This window comes from Pipra filicauda, unplaced genomic scaffold (assembly GCF_003945595.2).
Source record: "Pipra filicauda isolate LSUMZ 115617 unplaced genomic scaffold, ASM394559v2 scaffold80_size11013439_pilon, whole genome shotgun sequence".
Lineage (NCBI taxonomy): Eukaryota > Metazoa > Chordata > Aves > Passeriformes > Pipridae > Pipra > Pipra filicauda.
In genome coordinates this window covers 1,231,001-1,252,276 of record NW_024104987.1, presented here as the reverse complement: position 1 = coordinate 1,252,276, position 21,276 = coordinate 1,231,001, and the positions used below count along the sequence as shown (strand labels likewise).

The window sequence follows — 21,276 nt, the reverse complement described above, 5'->3', positions numbered from 1 at the left end:
GATATCACTGTGTGGGGAGTGCACTGGGATGCAGGGGAGTGGGGGCAGACACTGCTGATCCCATCCAGCCCCCCTTGGGATCACCCCAGCACCCCCAAATACTGGTCCAGTCCCACTTAGGGCTTGGCAGGATGAGAATGGGGACGCAGGGACAGGATGGGGTCACTCGCCCCCGCCACCCACCCTCAAGGATTACTGCCGGAGTTTTGGGGTGGGTTTGGGGTTTAGGGGTGGGTTTGGGTTTTGAGTGAGGCTGAAGCTCTCTCTTGTGGCGAGACTGGTCCATTACAGCCCTACTCGAATCATCGAGCCCCAGCATCTTTGGGGGGCGGGGGGCCTGGCGAAGGAACAAGATGGAATCTTAGATGGATCATCCCGAGTGGGAACCTCAGGAAACTGAGGTTCGTGAAACTGAAACCTGCCCGCGCTGACAGCCTTGCTCCACCTTCCTGGCAGTGCACGGGTGGATCCAGGAGGCTGGAAGAGCCCATCATTCCCTTCACACCCCGCTTTGCCCTCACTGGACGGGGCTGAGCCCGCGCCAACTCATCGCAGGTGCCGCCAGCGCCCCCACGCTCGCGATCGGGCGCAGTTTGTCCCCCCGCGCGCGCCGTAGGCCATATAGTGCCCGGGTGCGGAAGTGCGGCGGTCACTTCCTGCTTGTGCGCGGCGGCGGCGGGTGCGGGATGGCGGAGCGGGCGGGGCGGGGGATCCGCGGCCATCGGGGCCGGGGGGCACGGCGCGGGGACAGGGGGGCAGCGGAGGGGGGCAGGGGGCGCGGGGGGGCTCGGTGGCGCGCGGGGAGGGCGGGGGCGGTGGGTGCGGGGCTGCGCTGACGCCATTTTGGGTCGCTTGTGCCGCAGGTTGGAGCGACCGAGGGCGCGCTGGGACCATGGTGAGGAGGAGGCGGCGGGCAGGGGGCTCCTGGGGGTGGGGGCTGTGCTGTGGGCCCGGCGGGGGGCGGGGGGATCCCCCCGGGGGTCCTTGGCCTGTCTGTGCCCGGGCAGGGCCTGGGGGGCTCTGGTTTGCCGGGTTCTGGACACGGTGCAGAACGGGGGGATCCCCCCGAGGGTTGGGGGGTTCTTGTCTGGCCCCAGACAGGGTGCACATCGGGATGGGGAGCTGTCCTTCCCTGGGGGGAGGGAGGGTGGAGATCTCTGTCTTGTTCAGTCACGAGCGTGGTGCAGGATAAGGGGGGTCCTGGGGGTTAATGGGGATCCTGAGGGGGTCCGGGGGTGGTCTTGGGGGGTCGAGGCAGCCAGAGTGCGAGTTGGGGATGAGCTTTGGGCTGGGAACACACTGTGGGAGTGTCCAAGGCCAGATTGGAGTGACCTGGGCTAGTGGAAGGTGTCCCTGCCCGTGGCAGTGGGTGGCACTGGGTGGGCTTTCAGGGCCTTTCCCACCACCCCATTCCGTGATCCCATGAGTCTCTTTGCCTTCCCAGCCTCGCAAGATTGAGGAGATCAAGGACTTCCTGCTGACAGCACGGAGGAAGGACGCCAAGTGTTAGTGGAGGGTCCTTGGGCGACAGGGGTGGGATGGTCCAGCACAGGTGCCTGTGGACACTGAGCAGCTCCTGGGCTCGGGAGCACTGAGGGACAAGTGCTGGGGGTCTGTGGGTGACACAAAGTGGCTTTGGCTCCGTGTGGACCGAGATCACCCCTGTGAACAGAGGGGCTTGGGGTCCAGAGGGTCCCTCAGGGTGTTCCCAGCCACCCATTCCCACTGCTCCTTGCCCCAGGGTGTTCTGCCAAGCCCCAGGTGCAGCTCCCTGGGGCCATTCCCAAATAAGCCCCTGCTCTGAAGAGCCCTGGGCTGTCAAGGAGCTCTGTCACAACACAGGGTGATTCATCCTTAGGAGAGTTCTGTTGCCAACACAAAGTGACAATAATTGTAACACCTGCACTGCCTTGTCTCTGTCTTTAACAACACTTGAGGAGTGTTCCCTCTTCTCTGGCTTGTTTGGATGGGCTGTCATGGGATCCCTCGGGAATGTTTTGTTACTCAGGGTGTGGGCGGGAAGGGAGAGCTGAGCACTGAGGGAGCACCACTGAGCTCTTCCTGCCATTCCTACCCGGAGGGCTCTGCTCGGGGAAGGGGTTGGGGTTCCTTGGGGTGACTCTGGGGTGTCCCTGCCCTCCCCCCCAGCTGTCAAGATCAAGAAGAACAAGGACAATGTGAAGTTCAAGGTGCGCTGCAGTCGGTACCTCTACACCCTGGTCATCACCGACAAGGAGAAGGCTGAGAAGCTGAAGCAGTCCCTGCCCCCAGGTATCCCAGGAGAACTGGGGGGGGTGGCTGGGATTGAGGGGAGCACCCTGAACTGGTGCCACCACCCTTGCCTGCATCAGCGCTTGGCATTCCCAAGGAGTGGGAGGGCTCCAGGCACTACTTTCATGGATGGTCCCAGTGGAGACAGAGGGCTCCCAGCACCTCTTCCTTCCATGGCTGAGCCCCCCCCAATCCATGTCTTCTCTCCTGCACAGGTCTGGCCGTGAAGGAGCTGAAATGAGCCGGGATGGGCCATTCCCCTGTTGGATCCTCTGTGTTTGTTACAATAAATAAACAAATAAATAAATAAAACACTGTTCTGGTGTCACCTTGGGGGGTTCACACCTTGCGGTGCCTCTGTCGGAGGGTCCCAGGGCCGCTTTAGGGGGGGTGGGAGAAAACCCGGGCTGGATTTTTGCCGGAGTACGGAATAGTGCAAAACCCGGACTGGATTTTTGCCGGAGTACGGGATGAGGTAAAACCTGGACTGGATTTTTGCCGGAGTCCGGATGAGGTAAAGCCCGGACTGGATTTTTGCCGGAGTACGGGATGATGTAAAACCTGGGCTGGATTATGCTGGAGTACGGAATGAGGTAAAACCCGGACTGGATTAGGCATGTCTGTCCCCTGTGGCCGGGCCCTCCACAGCGCCTGGTCCTTGGCAGGAGGTGAGAGGGTGGGGTTCCCCTATAGCAGGGAAGGGTTGTGCTGGGCTGCAGTGACCCCATGGCAGGCAGGGTTGGGTTGCGCTGCCCCCATAGCAGTAGGTGATGGGGTGCAGTGCCCCCCTATATCAGTGAGGAACGGGCAGTGCCGCCCTATAAGAGGGAAGGACAGGGCGCAGTGCCCCTATAGCGGGGGGTGACGGGGTGCGCTGAGATCGGGGAGACACGGGACACTGTCCCCGCTCCGCCAAGGCGGGGGCGGTGCCGGCGGGGCGTGGTCGGTGGGCGGGCCCGGGGGCGTGTCGTGTCCGGGGCGGGCGGGCAGAGCCCGCGGCGTGGCGGCACCGCCGCCCCCCGCCCGCCACCGGCGCCCCGCGCGCGGCGCCCCCCGCGCCCCCGGCCCCGCCATGGGGCCCGCCCGCGCCGACTACCTGGCGCCCTGGTGGGCGGCCTGGCTGCACGGGCTCCCGCACCGCGGCCCGCGCCTGCAGCCCGTGCCCTCCGCCTTCCGCCCGCAGGACCCCGACTACCAGCAGGTACCACACCGGGACCCCCGCCCCGCGCCCCCCGCTCGCCCCGGGCTCTTCCCCCCCCCCCCTCCCCGCTCTGCTGGCCCCGGCGGCGCCCGGAGCCAGCTCTGATCTCTCGGCGCACAAAGCGCCTTTCATGGCCCGGCCCCCCCGCCGGGACAGCCCGCACCGGCACCCCCGGCCCCGGGGGGGCACAGGGTCACCCCTGCCTGTGCCGCTCCAGAGCCCCTGCCCCGCGCTCCTGGCGCCCACCGCGCTCCCGCGGCGTCCCGGACCGCAGGGACCCCGAAATGAGGCGGGGGGGCAGCGCCGGTGTCCCGGTGCCCCAACGCCCGACAAGGGGCGGCTGCACCCCCAGTCCCCCGACCTGCGGCCTGGTGGCCCCGCGTGGGGATGGGGAGGGGAACAGGGACGGGGACAGGGACGCTTCCTCTTCCCCTCGTGACGGTCCCATGGGGCGCTGGACGCGGCCGCATCCCGGCACACGTGCGGGTCACGGGCACGGCCGCTGACTGTCCCCTCTCTGTTTCCCAGTCGCTGCTTTTCCTGGGCTTGGTGGCCGCCGTGTGCCTCGGCCTCAACCTCCTCTTCCTCGCCGTCTACCTGATCTGCCTGTGCTGCTGCAAGAGGGACCAGGACCCCGACTCCAAGCAGCCCCACTCCTGCTGCGTCACCTGGATGGCCGTCACCGCCGGGCTCATCTGCTGGTGAGGACGGGGACGGGGGCCCAGTGCTGTCCCCCCGTCACCGAGGGGACGCTGCGCCCCAGCCACGAGTCGCTTTAATTAGGTCTGTGCAATTAAATGTGGTCCATCCCAGCCTCCTCCCGTGCAGCTGCTGGGGCAGCCCCAGGGACCAGCTGCGGGCCAGCCCCGTCCCCTCACGGCTGTGCCGCCTTCCCGGCTAATCCCGGGCGGGAGCGGGGCCGGTCGCTAATCCCAGCCCGGAGCAGATGGCGGGCGGCAGCCTGACCCAGCTGGCAGGTCCCTTGTGCCCGGCCTTAACTGCGACCACAGCAATTAGACAAGGGGACACTTCCCCCAGCACCACTCCAGAGGCTTTCCAAGCCCACCCCGGTTTGGGGCAGCCCGTGGGCGGGAGGACTCCCCAGCAGCCATCCAGTGTCCCCCCAGGCACTCCTGGCCTGGGAGGGGACAGAATGGGCCATGGGGGCTGTTTGGCTGCCTGGCCACGACCCTCTCTGCAGACAAAGGGGCTGGTTTGCCGGGGCGGGGCGAGATGGCTGCCATGGAGCAGGGAAACAGGGGAACGGGGAAATGGTTCTAATGAGCTCAGCGTGCCCCCCCCCCTCACCCCCCCGCCATGGCAGGGGGTCTCTCTACAGCTCCCGGGAGCTTTGAACCCCCCCAACAGCCTCTTGGTAGCCGTTAAGGGGCTAATGGTGGCCAATGGGTTGGTGTTTGCACAGGGAGAGAGCAGCCCTGCATGAGCCAGCTGTGTGTGGGCATGTGTCCAGCCAGGGCACGGCCAGGAGCACCCTATTTCTTGGAGCCAGATGTGACTTCTAGCCCAGCTCCATCTGGGAACACCACAGGGGCCACGGAGAGCTTGCCCGGGAGCCTGGAGCGGCTTCCGTGTGCTCCCAGCAGGTTGGAAGCACGGTGCTTCCAGCGGATTCCCCTAATCTGCTTGGCCCGGCCCCTCCACCTCAATCTCCCAGGGTTTGGCGGGAGGAGCTTCAGACCCTCCGTGTGCCTGTGGAGCAGCTCTGGGTGTCCCTGGGCACTGGCAGGAGCAAGTCCCTGTACCATCACTTTGGCTCTGCCCTGCCATGGCTGAAGGGTCCCCCAAACCCAGGGTGTTCCAGGGAGTGTCCCCTGTCCAGCTGGTGTTCCAGGGTGGGTCTGTACCCAGTGCATCCTTCCCCTCTAACCATGTCCCCTCCCTGCCCCCAGCGCTGCCGTTGGCATCGGCTTCTACGGGAACAGCGAGACCAACGACGGGGTGTTCCAGCTGCTCTACGCCCTGGACCACGCCAACCAGACCCTCACCGGCATCGACTCGCTGGTAGGACCATGGGCAAGGTCCCCCAGGGGGGACAATCCCCCATCCTGTGTTTGGTTGGAGCACTGGGGAGGGAGCTGGAGGGATGTCCGGCTGCTCCGGCCAAGCCCCCGGGGCAGCCGTGCTGTGCTGAGTGCGGGAGGGTGACGTCACCCCCCAGAATGGGACCTTTGTGGCAGACTGGGAAGGGCTGGGGTGGCTGTGGCAGGGCTGTCCTGGAGGATGGATCCATCTTAGGCTCGGGGGGTTGAGATGGGGCTGCTCTCCTGGAGGAAGAGCATCCCATGGATGGGGCACAATGTGTCCTCCAGGTGTGCGGCGATAGCAGGGTGGCGTCCTGGGGTGATGATTATCCCGGGGGTCTGACCATCCCTCCTTTGCCAGGTTGCAGGCACCACGCTGCAGATGCAGGGGGGGCTGGAGCAGCACCTGGCGCGGCTGAACGAGGTGCTGGCACCGCGGGGGGATTACGTGCAGACCCTCAAGCTGGTGGAGCAGCTGGCCGGGAGCATCGTCCTGCAGCTGCAGGGGCTGCCGGGCTGGGGGGGCGTCAGCGCCGACCTCACCGTGCTGTCGGCACGTGTCGCCTTCGTGGAGTACTACCGGTGAGTGGAGTACTGCCGGTGAGTGTGGAGTACTACTGGGGAGTGTGGAGTACTACCGGGGAGTGTGGAGTACTGCCGGTGAGTGTGGAGTACTACCGGGGAGTGTGGAGTACTACCGGTGAGTGTGGAGTACTGCTGGGGAGTGTGGAGTACTACCAGTGCCGCATGGGGGGTGGCACCGGCGGGGCTGGGGGGTGGGCACGGGTGATGGAGCCTTCCTCTGCGCCCAGGTGGCTGGCCTACCTCCTCTTCTTCATCCTCGTCCTCACCGTCTGCCTGCTGGCCTGCCTGGGGCTGGCCAAGCGCTCCCGCTGCCTCCTGGCCACGTGAGTACCCTGTGGGTGGGATCGGGGGGCTGGGGGGGATCGGGATGGACCCAACACACGTGCTCCCCCCTCGTGCTCCCCGCTCTCCGTGCAGGATGTTGTGCTGTGGGCTGCTGACCCTCGTCCTCAGCTGGGCCTCCATGGCCGTGGACACGGTGGCGGCGGTGGTGAGTGGGGCGGGAGGGGAGGGCAGGGCTGGTTCTGGCTGTGCCAGGGCTGTGCCAAAGGCTGTCCCATCCCTCCCGGCCCCTTGATGTCCCTCTGGTCCCCACAGGGCACCAGCGACTTCTGCGTGGCCCCAGACAAGTTCATCATGAACCAGACAGACGACGAGATCAGTGCAGGTCAGCCAGCTCCCAGGTGTAGCCAGGGTGGGGCAGGACCCCAAAACCTACTGGGGGGTCCAGTGCCCCCTGCTGCCATTCTCCCCCCACACACCTGGGGGGATCCCTGTCCCCCGGGATGCTCCTACCAATGTGTCCCCTTGGCTTTGCAGTGGTGGCTCACTATTACCTGTACTGTGACCAGAGCCTGAGCAACCCCTTCCAGCAGGTACAGGGGGACCAGGCACCCTGCTTGGGGCTGCCTGGGGCTGAGGGGGTCCCAGGGATGGGGGGGTCCCAGGGATGGGTGGCTCCGTGACTGTTCCCACTCCCCCTTGCAGGTTCTCACCGTCTTCCAGCGCTCGCTCACCACGATGCAGATCCAGACCCAGGGTCTCATCCAGTATGCACTGCCCCTCTTCCCCACAGCTGAGGTATGGGAGTGGGTGCTGGAGCTTCACCTGTCCTCACTCTGCTCCCCAGCACTGTCCTGACCCCCTCTTTTCACATAGAAAGACCTTTTGGGGGTTCAGCAGCTCCTCAACTCCTCAGAGACCAGCCTGCACCAGCTGACAGCCCTGCTGGACTGCCGGGGGCTGCACAAGGTGAGGGGGGTCCGGGTGGGGACACAGCTCTGGGGTCCCCCTGCTCTGCCACCAGCCCTGCCTGTGTCCCACCCAGGATTACCTGGACGCCCTCATCGGGATCTGCTACGACGGGGTGGAGGGGCTGCTCTACCTGGGGCTCTTCTCCCTGCTGGCGGCTGCCTCCTTCTCCACCATCATCTGCGCTGCCCCCCGCGCGTGGAAGCAGCTCACAGGACGGTGGGTCTGCCCACGGACCCCTGCCCACAGCCCCCCACCCATAACTCCTGCCCCTGCAGCCCCCCTGCTCTCCACCCCTCTACCTGTGGTCCCCTGCATCCCCCCTGCCCCTGCAGACCCCCTGCTCATGCTCCCACATGTGCAGCCCCTTGCCCACAGCCCTACTGCCCACAGCTCCTTCTCCCACAGCCCCCACAGCCCCCCGCCCTCACCGTGGGCACAGAGGGGCCACAGGCACCTCCCGGTCCAGGCATGGGGCCCCCCCGCTTTGAGACTGAGCGTGACCACCGTCCCCTCGTGCCCAGGGACCGGGACTACGACGACATGGACGAGGAGGACCCGTTCAACCCACAGGCTCGGCGCATCGCCGCCCACCGCCCGCCCCGGGGGCAGCTCCGCAGCTTCTGCAGCTACAGCAGCAGCCTGGGCAGCCAGAGCAGCCTCCACCCCCCCGCCCAGACCGTGTCCAACGCCCCCGTCTCCGAGTACATGTGAGGCCCCCCCTCCCCGTCCTTCCCGCGGGTCCCCCCGCTGTGCCGGGGCGGGGGGTGACGGGGGTCTCGCTGTGCCCCCCAGGAACCAGGCCGTGCTCTTCGGAGGGAACCCGCGCTACGAGAACGTGCCCCTCATCGGCAGGGGGTCTCCCCCCCCCACGGTACGGTGGGCGACCGAGGCCAAGTCCTTCTTGTGACACCCCCGGGGGGGGTTCCCGGGGCCGTGGAGCCCCTCGGGGTCACCGAGAGCCGCTCGCCGGGGTGGGACGGGGGGGTGATCCCGGCCCTCTCCTGCCCTTGCCGAGGACGTGGCTCCCCCTGCCCGGCTCTAACCCAATTCCCAGCCGGCCCCGCGGGGGCTGTGGGGAGGGGGCACAGCCACGTGCTCGGGGGAGCCCGAAATAGCCCTGCCTTCCCTCCCTTCCCTGTGCTCCCTCTCCATCCTCACTTTCAGAGGACGCTCCTGGCAGTGTCTCCCTGCCCGTTCCCATTTCCCTGCTCGTTGTTAATCCCTCCCTGTCTGGTATTTGCTGCTTTATTTTTTATTGCTTGTCTTTTTTTTTTTTTTTATGGTTTCTTTTAATTTTTGCATCCATTATTTTGGAGCTAAGTTGCCCATCAAGAGTAAGTTCAGCTGCTTCCCTCTCCCTCCTTATCCTGGGGCAGCAGCTGGGTTCCCCCATCCTCCCCCTCTTCTGTGCCTCCCTCCATCCCCTTTCCCTGACTGGATTTCAGGAAGAGTGTGGAGAGCTCAGGGAGGGAGGGACTTGGGCCACAGTTTGTCCCCAGGAAGTTCCAGGAGGATTTGCAGCTCCCCCACATTGGGATGCTGGCCCCCATCTCCATCCCCAGTCAGGCAGTGGGGCATGGACACAGCTCTGGGAATGCTGCTGTGGCAGGAATACTGTGCTCCCTTCTTCCAGGAATGATTTTTTCCATCAGGTGTAATCCCATTGCACAGACCTGGCAGCTGGTGAGAGCCTTTTCCCTTGAGGGGGGAGCAGATGAGTGAGGGGATTAATTCGAGCACTTCTCCCAGCCCTGAATGAATTTACCCAGGATTCAGATCCCAGAGGAAGGACTTTTCGAGTCCAGAGGAACAAACTCGGAATAATCTTCCTTAGTGCCTGGTTGGGGTGATCCTGCCTGCTGTGAAATCCTGGAGAAATGTGATTTTGAGAGGCTGGAGTTTTGGGGCCCTGTGCTGGGCTCACTATTACCCCATGGAATCGTGCACATGGGGTGATTTGGGATGAATTTGCTGCTGGGCTGGAGCTGGGAAGGTGGAGGATGAACCTGGAAAGGGACAAAGCAGAGCTAGAGGGGCTTTTGCTGCAGTGTAATAGCAGGTTTTGGGTGGTTTTAGCCTCTTTTTGGTAATTTGGCTCCCCAGGACAGGTGTGGGCTGGGGCAGGGACAGCCCTGGGGTGGCCACAAATCCCCTGGGAGAGGGTAAGGGACAACTGGGGCATCCCTGGAGTGGGATGTGGTGCCCGGGGAGGGGGGACAGCTGCCACCCTGGGGGGCTCCTGCAGCATTTCCAGGGCTCCAGGCTGAGGAGGTCTCATGTCCTGCAGCCCCTAGACAGGCTGTGAGTAGGGTCTGCCCCTTTCCCCGTGCCCACCTGGCAGATTAATTAGGGATCAATCCACATGGGAAGCAGTGTTCCCTCTCCATGGGGCCGTCCCTGGTGGTGCAGGGGTTGTATTTTGAAGGGCGCTGACCCCCCTCCCCCGTGTCCCCCCCATCCCACAGTACTCCCCGAGCATGAGGGCCACATACCTGAGTGTCACCGATGAGCACGTCCGGCACCGCGGCGACTTCCCGGCGTAGGAGGAGACGCCGCCGGCGTTTCCCTCGGGAAACCAAAGACCCCCGGAGAACACGCGGTAGGAGACGCGGCGGGGGCTGGAGGAACGAGCCCGGAGCCCCCCACCGTGCACCCCTCTGAGCCCCCCCGGCAGCTCCTGGGACTCGACTCTTCCTGCCTTATCCCGGGGAGCGCGGAGATGCTGCTCCAGCATCGGCTTCTCCCGGCTCGGGAATGTTGGAGCCTTCTGGAGGGCAAATCCCGGGACCACGCTGCCCCCAGCACCCCCCAGGGAGGGGTTGGGGCAGGGGCTCCCCTGCTCCCGTAGCAATGCAGCACCAACCACTAGTGATCCCAACCTTTCCCAGTTCCCCCTTCCCCGGCTGCTCCCCGTGAGCAGATCCAGCCCCCTGTACCCCCCTTCCCACCCCCCAGGCTGGGGAATTACGGATGTTTTGGCCTTGCTGGCTTTCCTTTGCTTTGCCCTCTAGGATTTGGGAGCTCTTGGGAGCGTGGGTTGACTCTCTGACTGTTTTGGAGTGGGTTTTCTGCAGTGTAGTGTGGTAGCAGGTTTTTTGGGTGGTTTTATGCTCTTTTTGGCGATTTGACTCCCCAGGGCAGGTCTGGGATATGGGGCAGGATCCCCTCCTCCTGCAGGACAGCCCTGGGGCAGCCAGGAATCCCCTAGGAGAGGGTTAGGGACTACTGGGGCTTCCCTGGGGTGGGATGGGGTGCCTGGGAAGGGGACAGAGTGGACCTGCCACCTTGGGGCGGGAGCTCATCCAGCATTTCCAGGGCTCTAGGCAGAGGAACTGGGAGACCAGTATGAGCTGAATGGATCTTTTGGGGCTACCCTTTGGCACAGGGATCCCCAGAAAGCCCTTCTCCATGGAGCAGGGAAGACCCCTGCTCCATCCCACCCAGACCCTGCAGCCCAAAGGGCGTGGATGGGGTGGTGGGTGCCCCCCACCCAGGGCCAGTACATCCCCCTGCCTCCCTCTTTCCATGTTCCCCATGACTAGCATCCCTCCCTTTTGGGGGAAATCCCAAGGGATTTTGTTATTATTTTTATTTTTTTGGCTTTTAACATTTCCATGTAACGGTACTGGTAGAAGAGCTGTTGTTAACCGCATGTGAACTAACCGAAGGACTCAGGCTGGGAGCTGCAGTCCGGCTGGATTTGTATGTGCCCCTTGAGGGGAAAAAGATAATAAACACTTGGACTAAATTTATCTCCTCCACACGGGTTTTTTTGGGGGGGATAATCTGTTTGAGGCACCTTTTATTTGACCTTCCCAACATGGCAGCCGTCACGTGACACCGGCGGGCGCCGCCATTTTGAGGAGGTCGGTACGCGGCCTGTGTCACGTGACGACGGCCCCAGTGTTACGGGGGGTGTCGAGGCGTTGCCTGGCAACGGCGACGCGTCCCCGGTCAGGCCCCACCGGGACCGGGATCGGGACCTGGACAGGCCCCACCGGGGTCCCGGGGCCTTCGGGGTGTTCCTTTAACACTCAAAGCTCTTCATCCCTCTGTTCCTGGGCCTCAGCTCCATTTTGGGGCTCCCGCTGCCTTTTTGGGATCTCCCTAAAGCCCCCTAGGCCCTCTCAGGGTATTCCCTCCCCAGGCTTTCTGCTCACATTCGGGGTTTCCCAAGATTTCCATTCCCTTTTGGCTCCTTCCTCAATCCCTCCTGGGGCTCCCTGAGTTTTCCACTCCCTTCCAGGACCATCTCTCCATTCCTGACAACTTCACTCCCTTTCAGGCTCCCACTCTCCTTTGGGACCCTCTCTTCCTCCCCAAAGTTTCTGCTGTCTTTTGGGGCTTTTCCTCCACCCCTGAGGCCCCTGTTCCTTTTAAGGGTTCCCCAAGGACCCCACTCTCTTTTGGAGCTCTCCATCCCCGAGGCCTCCTCACCTTTCAGGGGCTCTCTTTTGGGACCCTCCATCCCCAAGCCTCCCACTCCTTTTTGGAGTCTTCCCTGAGGCCCCCACTCCCTTTCAGGTCTCCCCCTCCCTCCCCAACCGCCCCATTCCTTCCCAAGCCCCCCCTGCTGTGGGGGTCCCCCTCACCATGGAGATCAAGTTCGAGTACACACGGAAGCGCAGCGACTTTGGGCGGCCCTGCAACTTCTCGGACCTGCCGGCCGAGGTGACCGTGGACATCCCGCCGGACCCCAGCCTGGCCGAAGACTTCATCCCCCAGGACCCCGTGGACTTCGCCCTTCAGCACGCGCCCGTCATGGCTCTGCACGAGGTACGGGGGCACTGCCCCAGGGGGCTCTGGGGGCTGTGCTGGGCCCTGTGGGGGCACAAAGTCAAGCACATTTTGGGCTCAGGTTGCTCCGATCCCTCCATGTCCCCCCTCCCCAGGAGAACGTGGAGTGGACGGAGGTGACATCCCAGGATGTCAAACACGTGGAAGGCAGTTGGCCCGAGGGGCCAAGGTGTGTCTGGCACTCTTTGGGCTCAGGGCCTCCGATCCCTCTGTGTCCCCCTGCCCAGGTGAACACGGAGCGGGTGCAGGCGACATCCCGGGGTGTGAACCACGTGGAGGGCGGGTGGCCCAAGCACGTCGACCCCAAGAACACGGAGCTGACCTCCCGCTACAGGGAGGAGGTGGAGAGGGATGAGGTCTACACCAGAACCATCCAGCACCTTGGCACTGTAAGGCCCTGCCCCTGCTCCCCCTCCAAAACCCCCTGACCCGCCCAGAGCCCCCAGAGACACATCCTGTGCTGTCCCTGCAGCTGATGGAGCATTGCATCAGGCAGAACAATGCCATCGACATCTACGAGGAATATTTTGCAGACGACGAAGAGGAAGAGGGGATCGAGGACCCTCCCTCTGCCAAAACCATCAGTGCCTTCAGGTAGCCCAGCCAGGGGGGCTCACCAGGCTCCGCGGGGCCACAGTGGGGTCAAACCACCTTCAAACCTTTAGGAGCTAAATTCCAGTGGGTTTAGGATGGTCCTGGGTCAGTCTGTGGCTGGAGAGCCAATCATCCATCCTCCCTCCCTTCCCTCCCCTGCTCAGGTGATTTGGGGATGGGAACCAGGATCAGACTCAGCTCTGAGCATGAGGATTTTCCTGCTTGTTTTTCAGTGCCTCAAAGGTTAATTTCAGCATCAGGGGCTGTTGGGTTGTTTTGGGAGGCAGATCCAGTAAGAGAATTGGATTTTCAGAAAGGTATAACTGGAAAGATGATGAAATCATCAACTTTTCTCCCCCCACCCAACCCACCGGAGAATCATTTCCTGCACTCAAGGCTTGAGGGCTGCAGATTGGTTTAACTGTGGTTCCCACAACTTCCTTTGTGAGATGCTCATCCCAGGGATTCGCAAAGTAACCTTTCTTGGATGACCTGTCATCCCAAAGGGACCCAAGCCCGGTCAGGAGGACAGCCACACACCTCTCCTGGCACCCCGACGCCGGCAAGGAACTGGCCGTGGCTTACTGCAGCCTGGAGTTCCAGGACAAGAGGAGAGACATCGGCATTGATTCCTTCATCTGGGATATGGGTAAGGGGAGGGGAGAACCCACCGGTCGATAGCGGAAGCACTTTGTGGCTCAGAGTGGGATGAGGCCTCGCAGCACCCAAGGAGGGTTGGGGGGGGGGAGGTCTGGGCCGTGCAGAAACGGGGAGAAATGGGAGCTGGAAAGCGGGAAATAAAATCCCACTCCATGGCTCCGGAACCACAACAGGCAGCAGAGCCATGTGCCCTGTACAAGGTTCTTGTCCTGATGTGGTTCAGTTTGGTCGATGAAGGAAGAAAGAGGCAGCAGGAGCCTGGGGTGAGAATTGCCCTGATCTGTCCAAGCCTCGCTCAGACCTGGTTTGTTTTGGGGTGAAAAGGACAAAGAAGAGGGGTGGAGGTACCAGGGGTCTGTGTCCAGGCCAGCTCCCTTCCCTGCCACATCCCAGTGACCTCATCCAGCACATCCATGGCAGGGAGTGGGGTGGGACGGGGGGCTGGTTTTGGGGTGCTGCCTTCACCCTTTGCTCTTCACTCGTCCCTCCTTGGCAGAATACCCCTACAAGCCACTGCTCACCCTCATGCTCTCATCCCCTGTGGTGACTGTGGAATACAATCCCAAGGACTGGCATCACCTGCTGGGAGGCTGCTACAACGGGCAGATAGGTGAGGGGAATGGGGCAGGTGGGGGGCTTGATTCAGCAGGAGCCTGGCTCCAGCACCGCTGCACTCACAGGGTGTCATCAGTTAGTGCTGCCACTGGGAATACCCCACTGGAGCAGGGCCTGGGATTTGCCTGTGGACAGGTGTGTGCTCACCTGAGTGGGTACCCCGGGAGGGGAGGACCCAATGCCAGGGAGCCCTTTGCAGCACTCAGGGCAGCCATGGCCGGGAGGGGTGGCTGGATCCAGGGGCTGAGCAGGAAGGGTGCTGTGGTCCCCCCTCTCCCACCACCCCTGGGGGTGGGAAGCACGTGGGAAGCACCTGGTGAGGTTTGCTCCCTGCTCTGACTTGGGAAGGGGAAAACACATGACAAGGAAAGGAGCTGAGCGAAGGCTTTTCTTTTCCTTCCCAGTGTACTGGGACACCAGGAAAGGGGGGCTGCCCATGGAGGCGACCCCCGTGGAGCTCAGCCACAGGGACCCTGTGTATGGAGCGCTCTGGCTGCCCTCCAGAACAGGCACTGAGTGTTTCTCAGCCTCTACAGATGGGCAGGTGAGGGGCTGGGGCAGGGCAGGGGCCAGGGCAGGGGATGGTGCCAGCTGCTCCTGAGGGGACCCAAAAGAGCTTCCCTTGCCTGTGCTGCCCCTCAGCAGCACAAGATCCAGGCCCCCCGGGCTGGCACATGGCAGCTGCTGGGCTCCAGCACCCCTGGGTGAGCAGGAGCAGCCCCCACAGCCCCCTGCCATGGCCTCTCCCCCACAGGTCCTGTGGTGGGACATCCGCAAGCTGTCACAGCCCAGCGATAGGCTGGTCTTGGACATCACCCGGGAAGATCAGCTGAAGAATGCCCTGGGTGCCATCTCCCTGGACTTTTCGCTCTCCATGGTCAGTGTCCCTGTGCCCACTGCTCATACCTCAACCACGGGCACAGCCCAAGGGGCCAGATTCATGAAGAATTGGGATGTGCTCCCCAAAACATAGGGTTATTCTGGCATTTCAGTCCCTAAATCCCCCACTGGTTGTGGGTCCAGGGCTCTGGCTGCAGCAGGGCCCCCTTGCTGTCCACCCCCATCCTGCTGACAGCTGCTCTCTCCTGCTCCCACCCTCAGCCCACCAAGTTCCTGGTGGGCACAGAGCAGGGCAGTATCATCAACTGCAACCGTGACGCCAAGACCCCCCCCGAGAAAATCGCCAACGTCTTCAATGGCCACATTGGGGCTGTTTATGCCGTGGCCAGGAGCCCCTTCAACCCCAAAGTCTTCCTGTCGGTGGGTGACTGGACTGCCCGCATCTGGTCGGAGGAGAACCTGGACTCGTCATCGATTATGGAGACCAAGTAGGTGTCAGGGTGTGTTTACTTGGCCAAAAGCCATCCCTGGGTGGCAGAGCGTGTTCAGGGAGGTGCCAGCGGGGTCTGGTCAGCTCGGGGTGGTGGGACAGGCCGAGGCAGAGCGGTGCCAGTGTGGCTGAGGCGCAGCTCTGCCCTCAGGTGCCACGTTCCCTACCTGCTGGACGGGTGCTGGAGCCCCGTGAAGCCGTCTGTGTTCTTCACTGTCAGGTCAGATGGGACCCTGGACGTCTGGGACTTCCTCTTCCACCAGAAGGAGCCTTCCCTCAGCCTCAAGGTGGGTCCCCAGCTCCTCTGAGCCCCAAGCAATGAGAGGGGAGCGAGTTTGGCAGCCCCGTGGCTTTGCCTCTGCCAGCTCATCCTGCCCGACTTCCAGGGCCAAGTGCCACAACCCATGTGTCTGTCCCCCATCCCCAGATGAGCAACGATCCCCTCCTCAGCCTGCGCCCACAGGACAACGGGCGCATCATCGGCTGTGGCACCAAGCAGGGCACCATCAACGTCCTGGAGATCTCCTCGGGGCTCTGCACCCTCCGGAAGAACGAGAAGTCCCTGACCTCCACGGTGTGTGCCAGGCCCCAGCCGAGCCCCCTCACCACGGGCATGGCCCCAGCCCCACACACAGAGCTCTGCCCACAGCCCTGCACTGTCCCTGGGCACAGCACAGGGTCCCCTGTGCCCCCCACACCCCTCAGCCCCAAATCCCACCGCAGATGTTCGAGCGGGAGGCGCGGCGGGAGAAGGTCCTGCAGGACAAACAGCGGGAGCTGCAGGTGCGGGCACATCTCCTGGCAAAGGCCAAGAAGGAAGAGCCGGAGGATCCCCAGGAGGTGTTCAAGCAGGCCCGCAAGGAATTCTTCAGTGTCATCAAGGCTGAGCAGCAGAGGAGGGGAGAGACAGTGTCCCTGTTTTCAGAGGTATGGGGGGCGGGACACAGCAGGCACTGTGGCAGAGACCCCACCGAGGGCAGGGCACAGGGTCAGCCTCTGTGTTTCAGAGTCAAGAAGAGGAGGAGGCTGCGTAGGAATAGGAAAAGGAGGAGAAGAAGAAGGGGGAGGATGCCAAGGTCAGTGCACTCCAGCTTCGCCTTCCTTTCCCCTCCGTGCCAGAGCTGCTGCTCCATGGCTCCTGCAGGGATGAGGCCACTGGCCCTGAGCTGGGCAGCACCCGTGGGCTCTGTGCCCCTGTGGGCTGGGCCCTGCACAGCATCCTGACCCCACAGATGCTCCCTGGCTCTTGGCATCCTGATTTTCTTTGTGGTGAATAAACCACTGCTTTCCACATCATGGTTCCTCTTTTGTCACAGCAGGGTCGAGCAGAGGGTGGGAAAGTCATCCTGTTCCTCCTGTCCCCTCCTCAATCCAGGACATGGCTCAAAGCCAGTGGCTGAGCCTGGCCAAGCACCCATGGCAGCTCAGGGTGTCCCTTGGAGTGTCCTCAGCCCATGGAACAGGGCACAGCAGGGTGGCTGGTGGCAGCAGGGGGGTCCTGGTCCCCTCCAGGCTCCCTCCCAGCTGGACGGTGCTGCCGAGCACAGCCCGGTGTGTCCCCCCCAGCGCTGGCCCTGCGGGAGCAGCCCCCGGCTGGGTTATCAGCGCTGGGTAAACACTGCCCTGCCGGTAGCACCCACAGCCGCCCCCACTCCTCACCCCCCCTAATTAATCATTAACGAGCTGCCGGCAGCGCTCTCACAGCAATGGGGACATGGCCCAGATGGCACCCTGGGGGCTGGGGGGGGAGCCCCCCTGCAGGGCCCTCCCCCAGGCTCTGCTCGGGGATGAACCCACCCGTGGGTGTGCGATGCCAGGGCCAGCTCTCCCCATGCCAAACCCGCCCCAAACAGGGACCCTTGTCCCCACAGGGAAATGCATCCTCACGAGATGGAGCCATGTGGCTGCTCCAGGGTCCTGTGGATGCTCAGCACGGGGGGACACAGCCATCCCCCAGCACTGCCAGATGCTGATGGGGACACCCAGGGACCAGGTGTCTCCACGGGTGTTCTCCTTCCCAGGAGTTTCATCAAAATAAGCTGAGCTGAGCTGGGGAGCGGTGTCACCCCAAAGATGCCCCACACATCCCCACATTTGTTTTCTGATTTATTAGGAAGGAGCTGGGGGTGCCCGGACAGGGATGGGGCAGCTGCCACCATCAGCAGGGGTGGTGCCCCCCACCCCTCCTCCCCTAGGAGAGGCAGATGGACCCCTCATCCCCAGTCCTGGCAGCTCCCAGTTTGCCCCTGAGCTGGACCCAGCTGCCCACACAGAGGAGTCCCAGTGTTGCAGGGGTGGCACCACAGGATGGGCTGTCCTTGTCCCCATGGGGTCTGCATTGTGCCTGTGGGCTGCATGTTTTGCCTCCAGCACCCCCTGCCCAGTGCTGGAGGGCTCCCAGCACCCCCCATCCCCAGGGACAGCGATGGGGACGGGACATGGCAGGGGGACACTCAGGGAGGGTTGGGCAGTGCAGAGCACAGCCCTGGGGTCCCCCACTGTGGGGACCCCCATCTACCTATGAGCAGGAGGATCCAGCATTGCCCCCGTGGGGCCCGTCTGTCCCTCGTTACTTCTTCACCTTGATGAGGGCGTGGTAGACGGGTTTGATGATGATGTGGAGGTGCAGGGAGTTGTCGATGAGGTACTCGGAGGTGCGTTTCTGCAGGTCGGCGTGCGCCAGGAAGTCAGGTGCCTCGTCCGAGCTCTGGTGGAAGCTGTAGGCGTGTTTCACCAGCACCCGGCCCTGCTGCCGCACGCCCACCAGCACCGTCTTCTGGAAGGTGACGCCGGCGAAGTCGGGGCTGCTCATGGCCGGGGTGATGACGAGCCGCGGGCGCCCGTCCTCGATGCGCACGGGCTGGATGGCGCCCGACACCGAGTCCGAGTAGACAGGGCGCAGGCTGACGGGCAGCCAGCGCGGCGAGAACAGCACGTTCCACGTCACCCTCTTGCCGGCGTCGTGGCTGCTGGGGCCCAGCTGGGTCTGGAAGCTGGTGCTGCGGTCATCCCGTGCCGGGTTGGTGATGACCCACTGGGAGCCCCAGCTGGGTGCGAGGTAGTTGCGGGGCAGGAACATGCTGCAGTTGACGTCGAAGTACTTGGCGAAGTGGAGCGGGGAGGCGGCGTGGAACTGGAAAGCCTGGAAGAGCAGGTCCTGCACCGCGCCGCGGTGCCGCGCCAGCACCGCCGACTGCGCCTGCAGCCGGAACAGCTGGCTGGGCGCGATCATGGGGTAGCGGATGGCACGCAGCACCCGCTCGGCCACGGGCGCCTCGGGCTGCCGGCGGCTCAGCCAGCCCTCCACGGCCGTGTAGAGCTCCAGCTCGCTGTGCAGCACCAGGTCGGAGCGCTCCAGCAGCAGCAGCAGCAGCTCCACGCTCACCGAGCCCCACTCGGCGCTGCCCAGCACCGCCGACAGGTTCCAGGCCAGGAACTGGAGGCAGCTCTCCTGCAGCGCCGCGTCCCCGACGCGCACGGCGTAGTGGTACCAGCCCACCACATGGCCCTGGCTCGACTCGCTGGCCAGGTGGCTCCTCATGTACTCGGCCACGCCGCGCTGCAGCCCCCAGACCCGGTACTTGCTGGCCAGCTGGTGCAGGGGGATGGCTTGGTGCAGCAGGATGGACACCCCCCCGCAGTACAGGTACCTGGGGGGAGCGTGGGCGGTGACGTGGGGACCCCCACTCCAGCAGTGCAGTTCCCAGGAGAGCAGCCTCTGTCCTGGGCTGCGCCCCTCTGGGTACCCCCATCCCTTGGGTCCCCGTGGTCCCCAGGGCAGCATTCTCCCTTCTTGGATGCATTGCTCTGGATATCCCCATCCCTCAGTGCCCCATGGTTCTCAGGGGAGCATCCATCTTTTTTGGCTGCATCCCTCCAGGTAAAGCCCATCTCACAGGACCTCCATGGTCCGCAAGGGAGGATCCTCCCTCCTGGGCTGCATCCCATTTAACATACCTGTCCCATGGGGTCCCTGTGGTCCCAGAAGGGAACATCCCTTTCCTTGGCAACATCTCTCTGGGCATCCCCATCCCATGGAGTTCCCCATGGTCCCTAGGAAAGCTGCATCCCCCTGGGGGACATCCCCATCCCACTGGGTCTCCAAGGGAGCCACATCCTCCCTGAGATCCCCATCCCACGGGGCCCCCACGCACCTGATGAACTTGTCGAAGAGCGCGGCGGTCTCGGGCGGCTCGTGCAGGGTGACGACGCTCTGGTTGCGCAGGAGGCTCTCGAACACCTCGCTCTGGAGGCTGAGCAGCAGCTGGTGCGTGTGGAACACCTTGGCCTCGTCGGAGGCGGCCGAGCGCACCCGCAGCACCGAGTCACTGCCGTTCCCGTTCTGCAGCAGCTCCTGCAGCCGCTGCAGCAGCGTCAGCGAGTGGTTGATGGTGGCAGCCGTGGTGTCCCCGCTAAGGTCGGCTTTTTGGGCTGTGGGGAGATGGGATCATCCCAGTGCTGCACCCCAGGCGGCCCAGGGGACCCAGCTGTGGGGCGGTGTGGGGTTACCTCCTGCTCTGCTCCCCCAGTGCCAAAGGGCTGGTTGGTGCCAAGGGGGTGTGGGAGGACAAAGGGACATGGGGACGTTTGTGTCCTTGAGAGCCAAAAAACTGCCTTCCTGCAGCAGAAGGGCTGAGACCACCATGTCCCAGGCTGGGACGTGCTGGGAAATGGCCGGGTGCCGGCGGCACTGGCTCACAGCCCGGTCTGCCCTGTCCCTGCTGTGGGCACAGCAAGCCCCGGGCATTGCCACAACCCCCCACATCCCCAGTGGATACACGGGGGTATGGAGAGCCCATGGGTGTGGGGAGCCAGGCATGCTCGGCCCCACTCCCAGGGGGGGTGGGGGTCCCGTGGTCCGAGCAGCCCTGGGGTCACTGCGGGTCTGTGCTGGGATCCCAACAGGGCCTGGAGAGGGACCGGAGAATGTGGGATGGGGCTGTCCTGTGGGCATTGAGAACCTTCCTCCCTCTCCTCTTCTCCCTCCTGGCACAACTCCCACAGGCTCCCCAGAGCATCCTTCCCCCAGGAGGAATTTGGCCCCATCTGTCTCAAATCCATCTTGCCTCTCAAATCCCATCTTGCCGGCGGATTACCCTTCCCGGTGCCGGCTTAAGTCTGGCTGAGCAGGGCTGGGGAAGGGGAGCAGGATCCCTGCGCCCCGCAGTGCTACCCACAGCTCCGAGCCCTTCCCTGAGCACAGCCCGGCTCCGAGGGGCACGGCCACGAGGCACAGCACGTCCAGGAGCCACTCGCATCCCTCCCAGGCACCCCGACGGCTGCCGGAGAGCCCGTGGGCACCATCCCTGGCTGAGCTGCACCCCGGCACCCACCGGGGCCAACAGGAATTCCTGCTCGGGGACCCTCCCCGCACCACAGCCGCCCTTACCGGCTTGCACGGTGAGGAGGAGGAGGAGGAAGGCGGCGGCGCAGCCCCAGCGCCGGGCGGCCACGGGCCGGGCGCCCGTCAGCCTGGCCATGGCGTCGCAGGCGCATCTGCCGGCTCTGGCGGGGCACACGCTGCCTGCCCGGTCCTTATGTAGGACACGCGCCCTCCCGGCCCTCCCAGCCCGCGCCGACACATCGATTGGTGGAAACTGGGACCGGCCGTTGCCAAGGGAACCGCTCCCAGCCTCCCTCCATCCCACCCTGACCCCCCGCCCCAGCCCCGCACCCCGGGGTGCTGTGGCGGGGCGCCCCGGTGGGCTGTGGCGCGGCACGGGGATGTCACCGTGTGCCACCTGCTCCTGCCACTGGCCACGCCGGAGCCCCGCGCGCGGCCCGCGGCCCTTTGTGCCGGCAGCGGGGTCTTTGCATTCAGGGCACAGCTCGGTGGCCTCCCGCTCCCCCGGCTCATGGGTATTCATGCCGGCAGCAGCCCATCACCATGGCATCCGGGCTGCCGGCAGGAACTGCCTGCCCTTTTC

At 64.0% G+C, this 21,276-nt stretch overlaps 4 protein-coding genes across 4 annotated transcripts; 3 read left to right on the top strand and 1 right to left on the bottom strand.

Annotated features, from left to right (window-relative positions):
• The first annotated feature begins 631 nt into the window (after positions 1 to 631).
• Positions 632 to 2,588, top strand: RPL38 (ribosomal protein L38). Its single transcript, XM_027725341.2, has 5 exons — positions 632 to 679; positions 864 to 895; positions 1,445 to 1,505; positions 2,149 to 2,271; positions 2,487 to 2,588. The coding sequence occupies exons 2-5, from the start codon at positions 893 to 895 to the stop codon at positions 2,510 to 2,512; spliced, it is 213 nt and encodes a 70-aa protein (XP_027581142.1). The 5' UTR covers positions 632 to 679; positions 864 to 892; the 3' UTR covers positions 2,513 to 2,588.
• A 683-nt stretch (positions 2,589 to 3,271) lies between these two features.
• On the top strand, positions 3,272 to 11,105 carry TTYH2 (tweety family member 2). The gene is made up of 14 exons (XM_027725394.2): positions 3,272 to 3,472; positions 4,001 to 4,173; positions 5,383 to 5,494; positions 5,876 to 6,096; positions 6,327 to 6,422; positions 6,517 to 6,589; positions 6,697 to 6,766; positions 6,919 to 6,974; positions 7,087 to 7,179; positions 7,258 to 7,350; positions 7,427 to 7,569; positions 7,875 to 8,060; positions 8,146 to 8,224; positions 9,819 to 11,105. The coding sequence occupies exons 1-14, from the start codon at positions 3,344 to 3,346 to the stop codon at positions 9,894 to 9,896; spliced, it is 1,602 nt and encodes a 533-aa protein (XP_027581195.1). The 5' UTR covers positions 3,272 to 3,343; the 3' UTR covers positions 9,897 to 11,105.
• A 194-nt stretch (positions 11,106 to 11,299) lies between these two features.
• DNAI2 (dynein axonemal intermediate chain 2) lies at positions 11,300 to 16,642 on the top strand. Its single transcript, XM_027725406.2, has 12 exons — positions 11,300 to 12,129; positions 12,378 to 12,539; positions 12,623 to 12,744; positions 13,251 to 13,393; positions 13,901 to 14,014; positions 14,424 to 14,563; positions 14,774 to 14,896; positions 15,121 to 15,347; positions 15,501 to 15,636; positions 15,777 to 15,923; positions 16,073 to 16,276; positions 16,357 to 16,642. The coding sequence occupies exons 1-12, from the start codon at positions 11,947 to 11,949 to the stop codon at positions 16,381 to 16,383; spliced, it is 1,728 nt and encodes a 575-aa protein (XP_027581207.1). The 5' UTR covers positions 11,300 to 11,946; the 3' UTR covers positions 16,384 to 16,642.
• A 796-nt stretch (positions 16,643 to 17,438) lies between these two features.
• BTBD17 (BTB domain containing 17) lies at positions 17,439 to 20,918 on the bottom strand. Its single transcript, XM_027725364.2, has 3 exons — positions 20,739 to 20,918; positions 19,504 to 19,780; positions 17,439 to 18,999 (listed from the first exon to the last, which is right to left on the bottom strand). Exons 1-3 carry the CDS (start codon positions 20,827 to 20,829, stop codon positions 17,919 to 17,921), a joined length of 1,449 nt encoding a protein of 482 aa, XP_027581165.1. The 5' UTR covers positions 20,830 to 20,918; the 3' UTR covers positions 17,439 to 17,918.
• Between the last annotated feature and the right edge of the window lie 358 nt (positions 20,919 to 21,276).

Bases quoted from the DNA above. Each gene is read 5' to 3' on its own strand.
- BTBD17 (XM_027725364.2), bottom strand. From the start codon at position 20,829: ATGGCCAGGCTGACGGGCGCCCGGCCCGTGGCCGCCCGGCGCTGGGGC. The intron at 19,781-20,738 runs GTAAGGGCGGCT...ATCTCCCCACAG, and splicing joins CCTCCTCACCGTGCAAGCCG to CCCAAAAAGCCGACCTTAGC. The intron at 19,000-19,503 runs GTGCGTGGGGGC...CGCTCCCCCCAG, and splicing joins CTCTTCGACAAGTTCATCAG to GTACCTGTACTGCGGGGGGG.
- RPL38 (XM_027725341.2), top strand. The intron at 1,506-2,148 runs GTTAGTGGAGGG...CCTCCCCCCCAG, and splicing joins ACGGAGGAAGGACGCCAAGT to CTGTCAAGATCAAGAAGAAC. The intron at 2,272-2,486 runs GTATCCCAGGAG...TCTCCTGCACAG, and splicing joins GAAGCAGTCCCTGCCCCCAG to GTCTGGCCGTGAAGGAGCTG.
- TTYH2 (XM_027725394.2), top strand. From the start codon at position 3,344: ATGGGGCCCGCCCGCGCCGACTACCTGGCGCCCTGGTGGGCGGCCTGG. The intron at 6,097-6,326 runs GTGAGTGGAGTA...CTCTGCGCCCAG, and splicing joins GCCTTCGTGGAGTACTACCG to GTGGCTGGCCTACCTCCTCT. The intron at 6,975-7,086 runs GTACAGGGGGAC...TCCCCCTTGCAG, and splicing joins TGAGCAACCCCTTCCAGCAG to GTTCTCACCGTCTTCCAGCG.
- DNAI2 (XM_027725406.2), top strand. From the start codon at position 11,947: ATGGAGATCAAGTTCGAGTACACACGGAAGCGCAGCGACTTTGGGCGG. The intron at 14,015-14,423 runs GTGAGGGGAATG...TTTCCTTCCCAG, and splicing joins CTGCTACAACGGGCAGATAG to TGTACTGGGACACCAGGAAA. The intron at 14,897-15,120 runs GTCAGTGTCCCT...TCCCACCCTCAG, and splicing joins TGGACTTTTCGCTCTCCATG to CCCACCAAGTTCCTGGTGGG.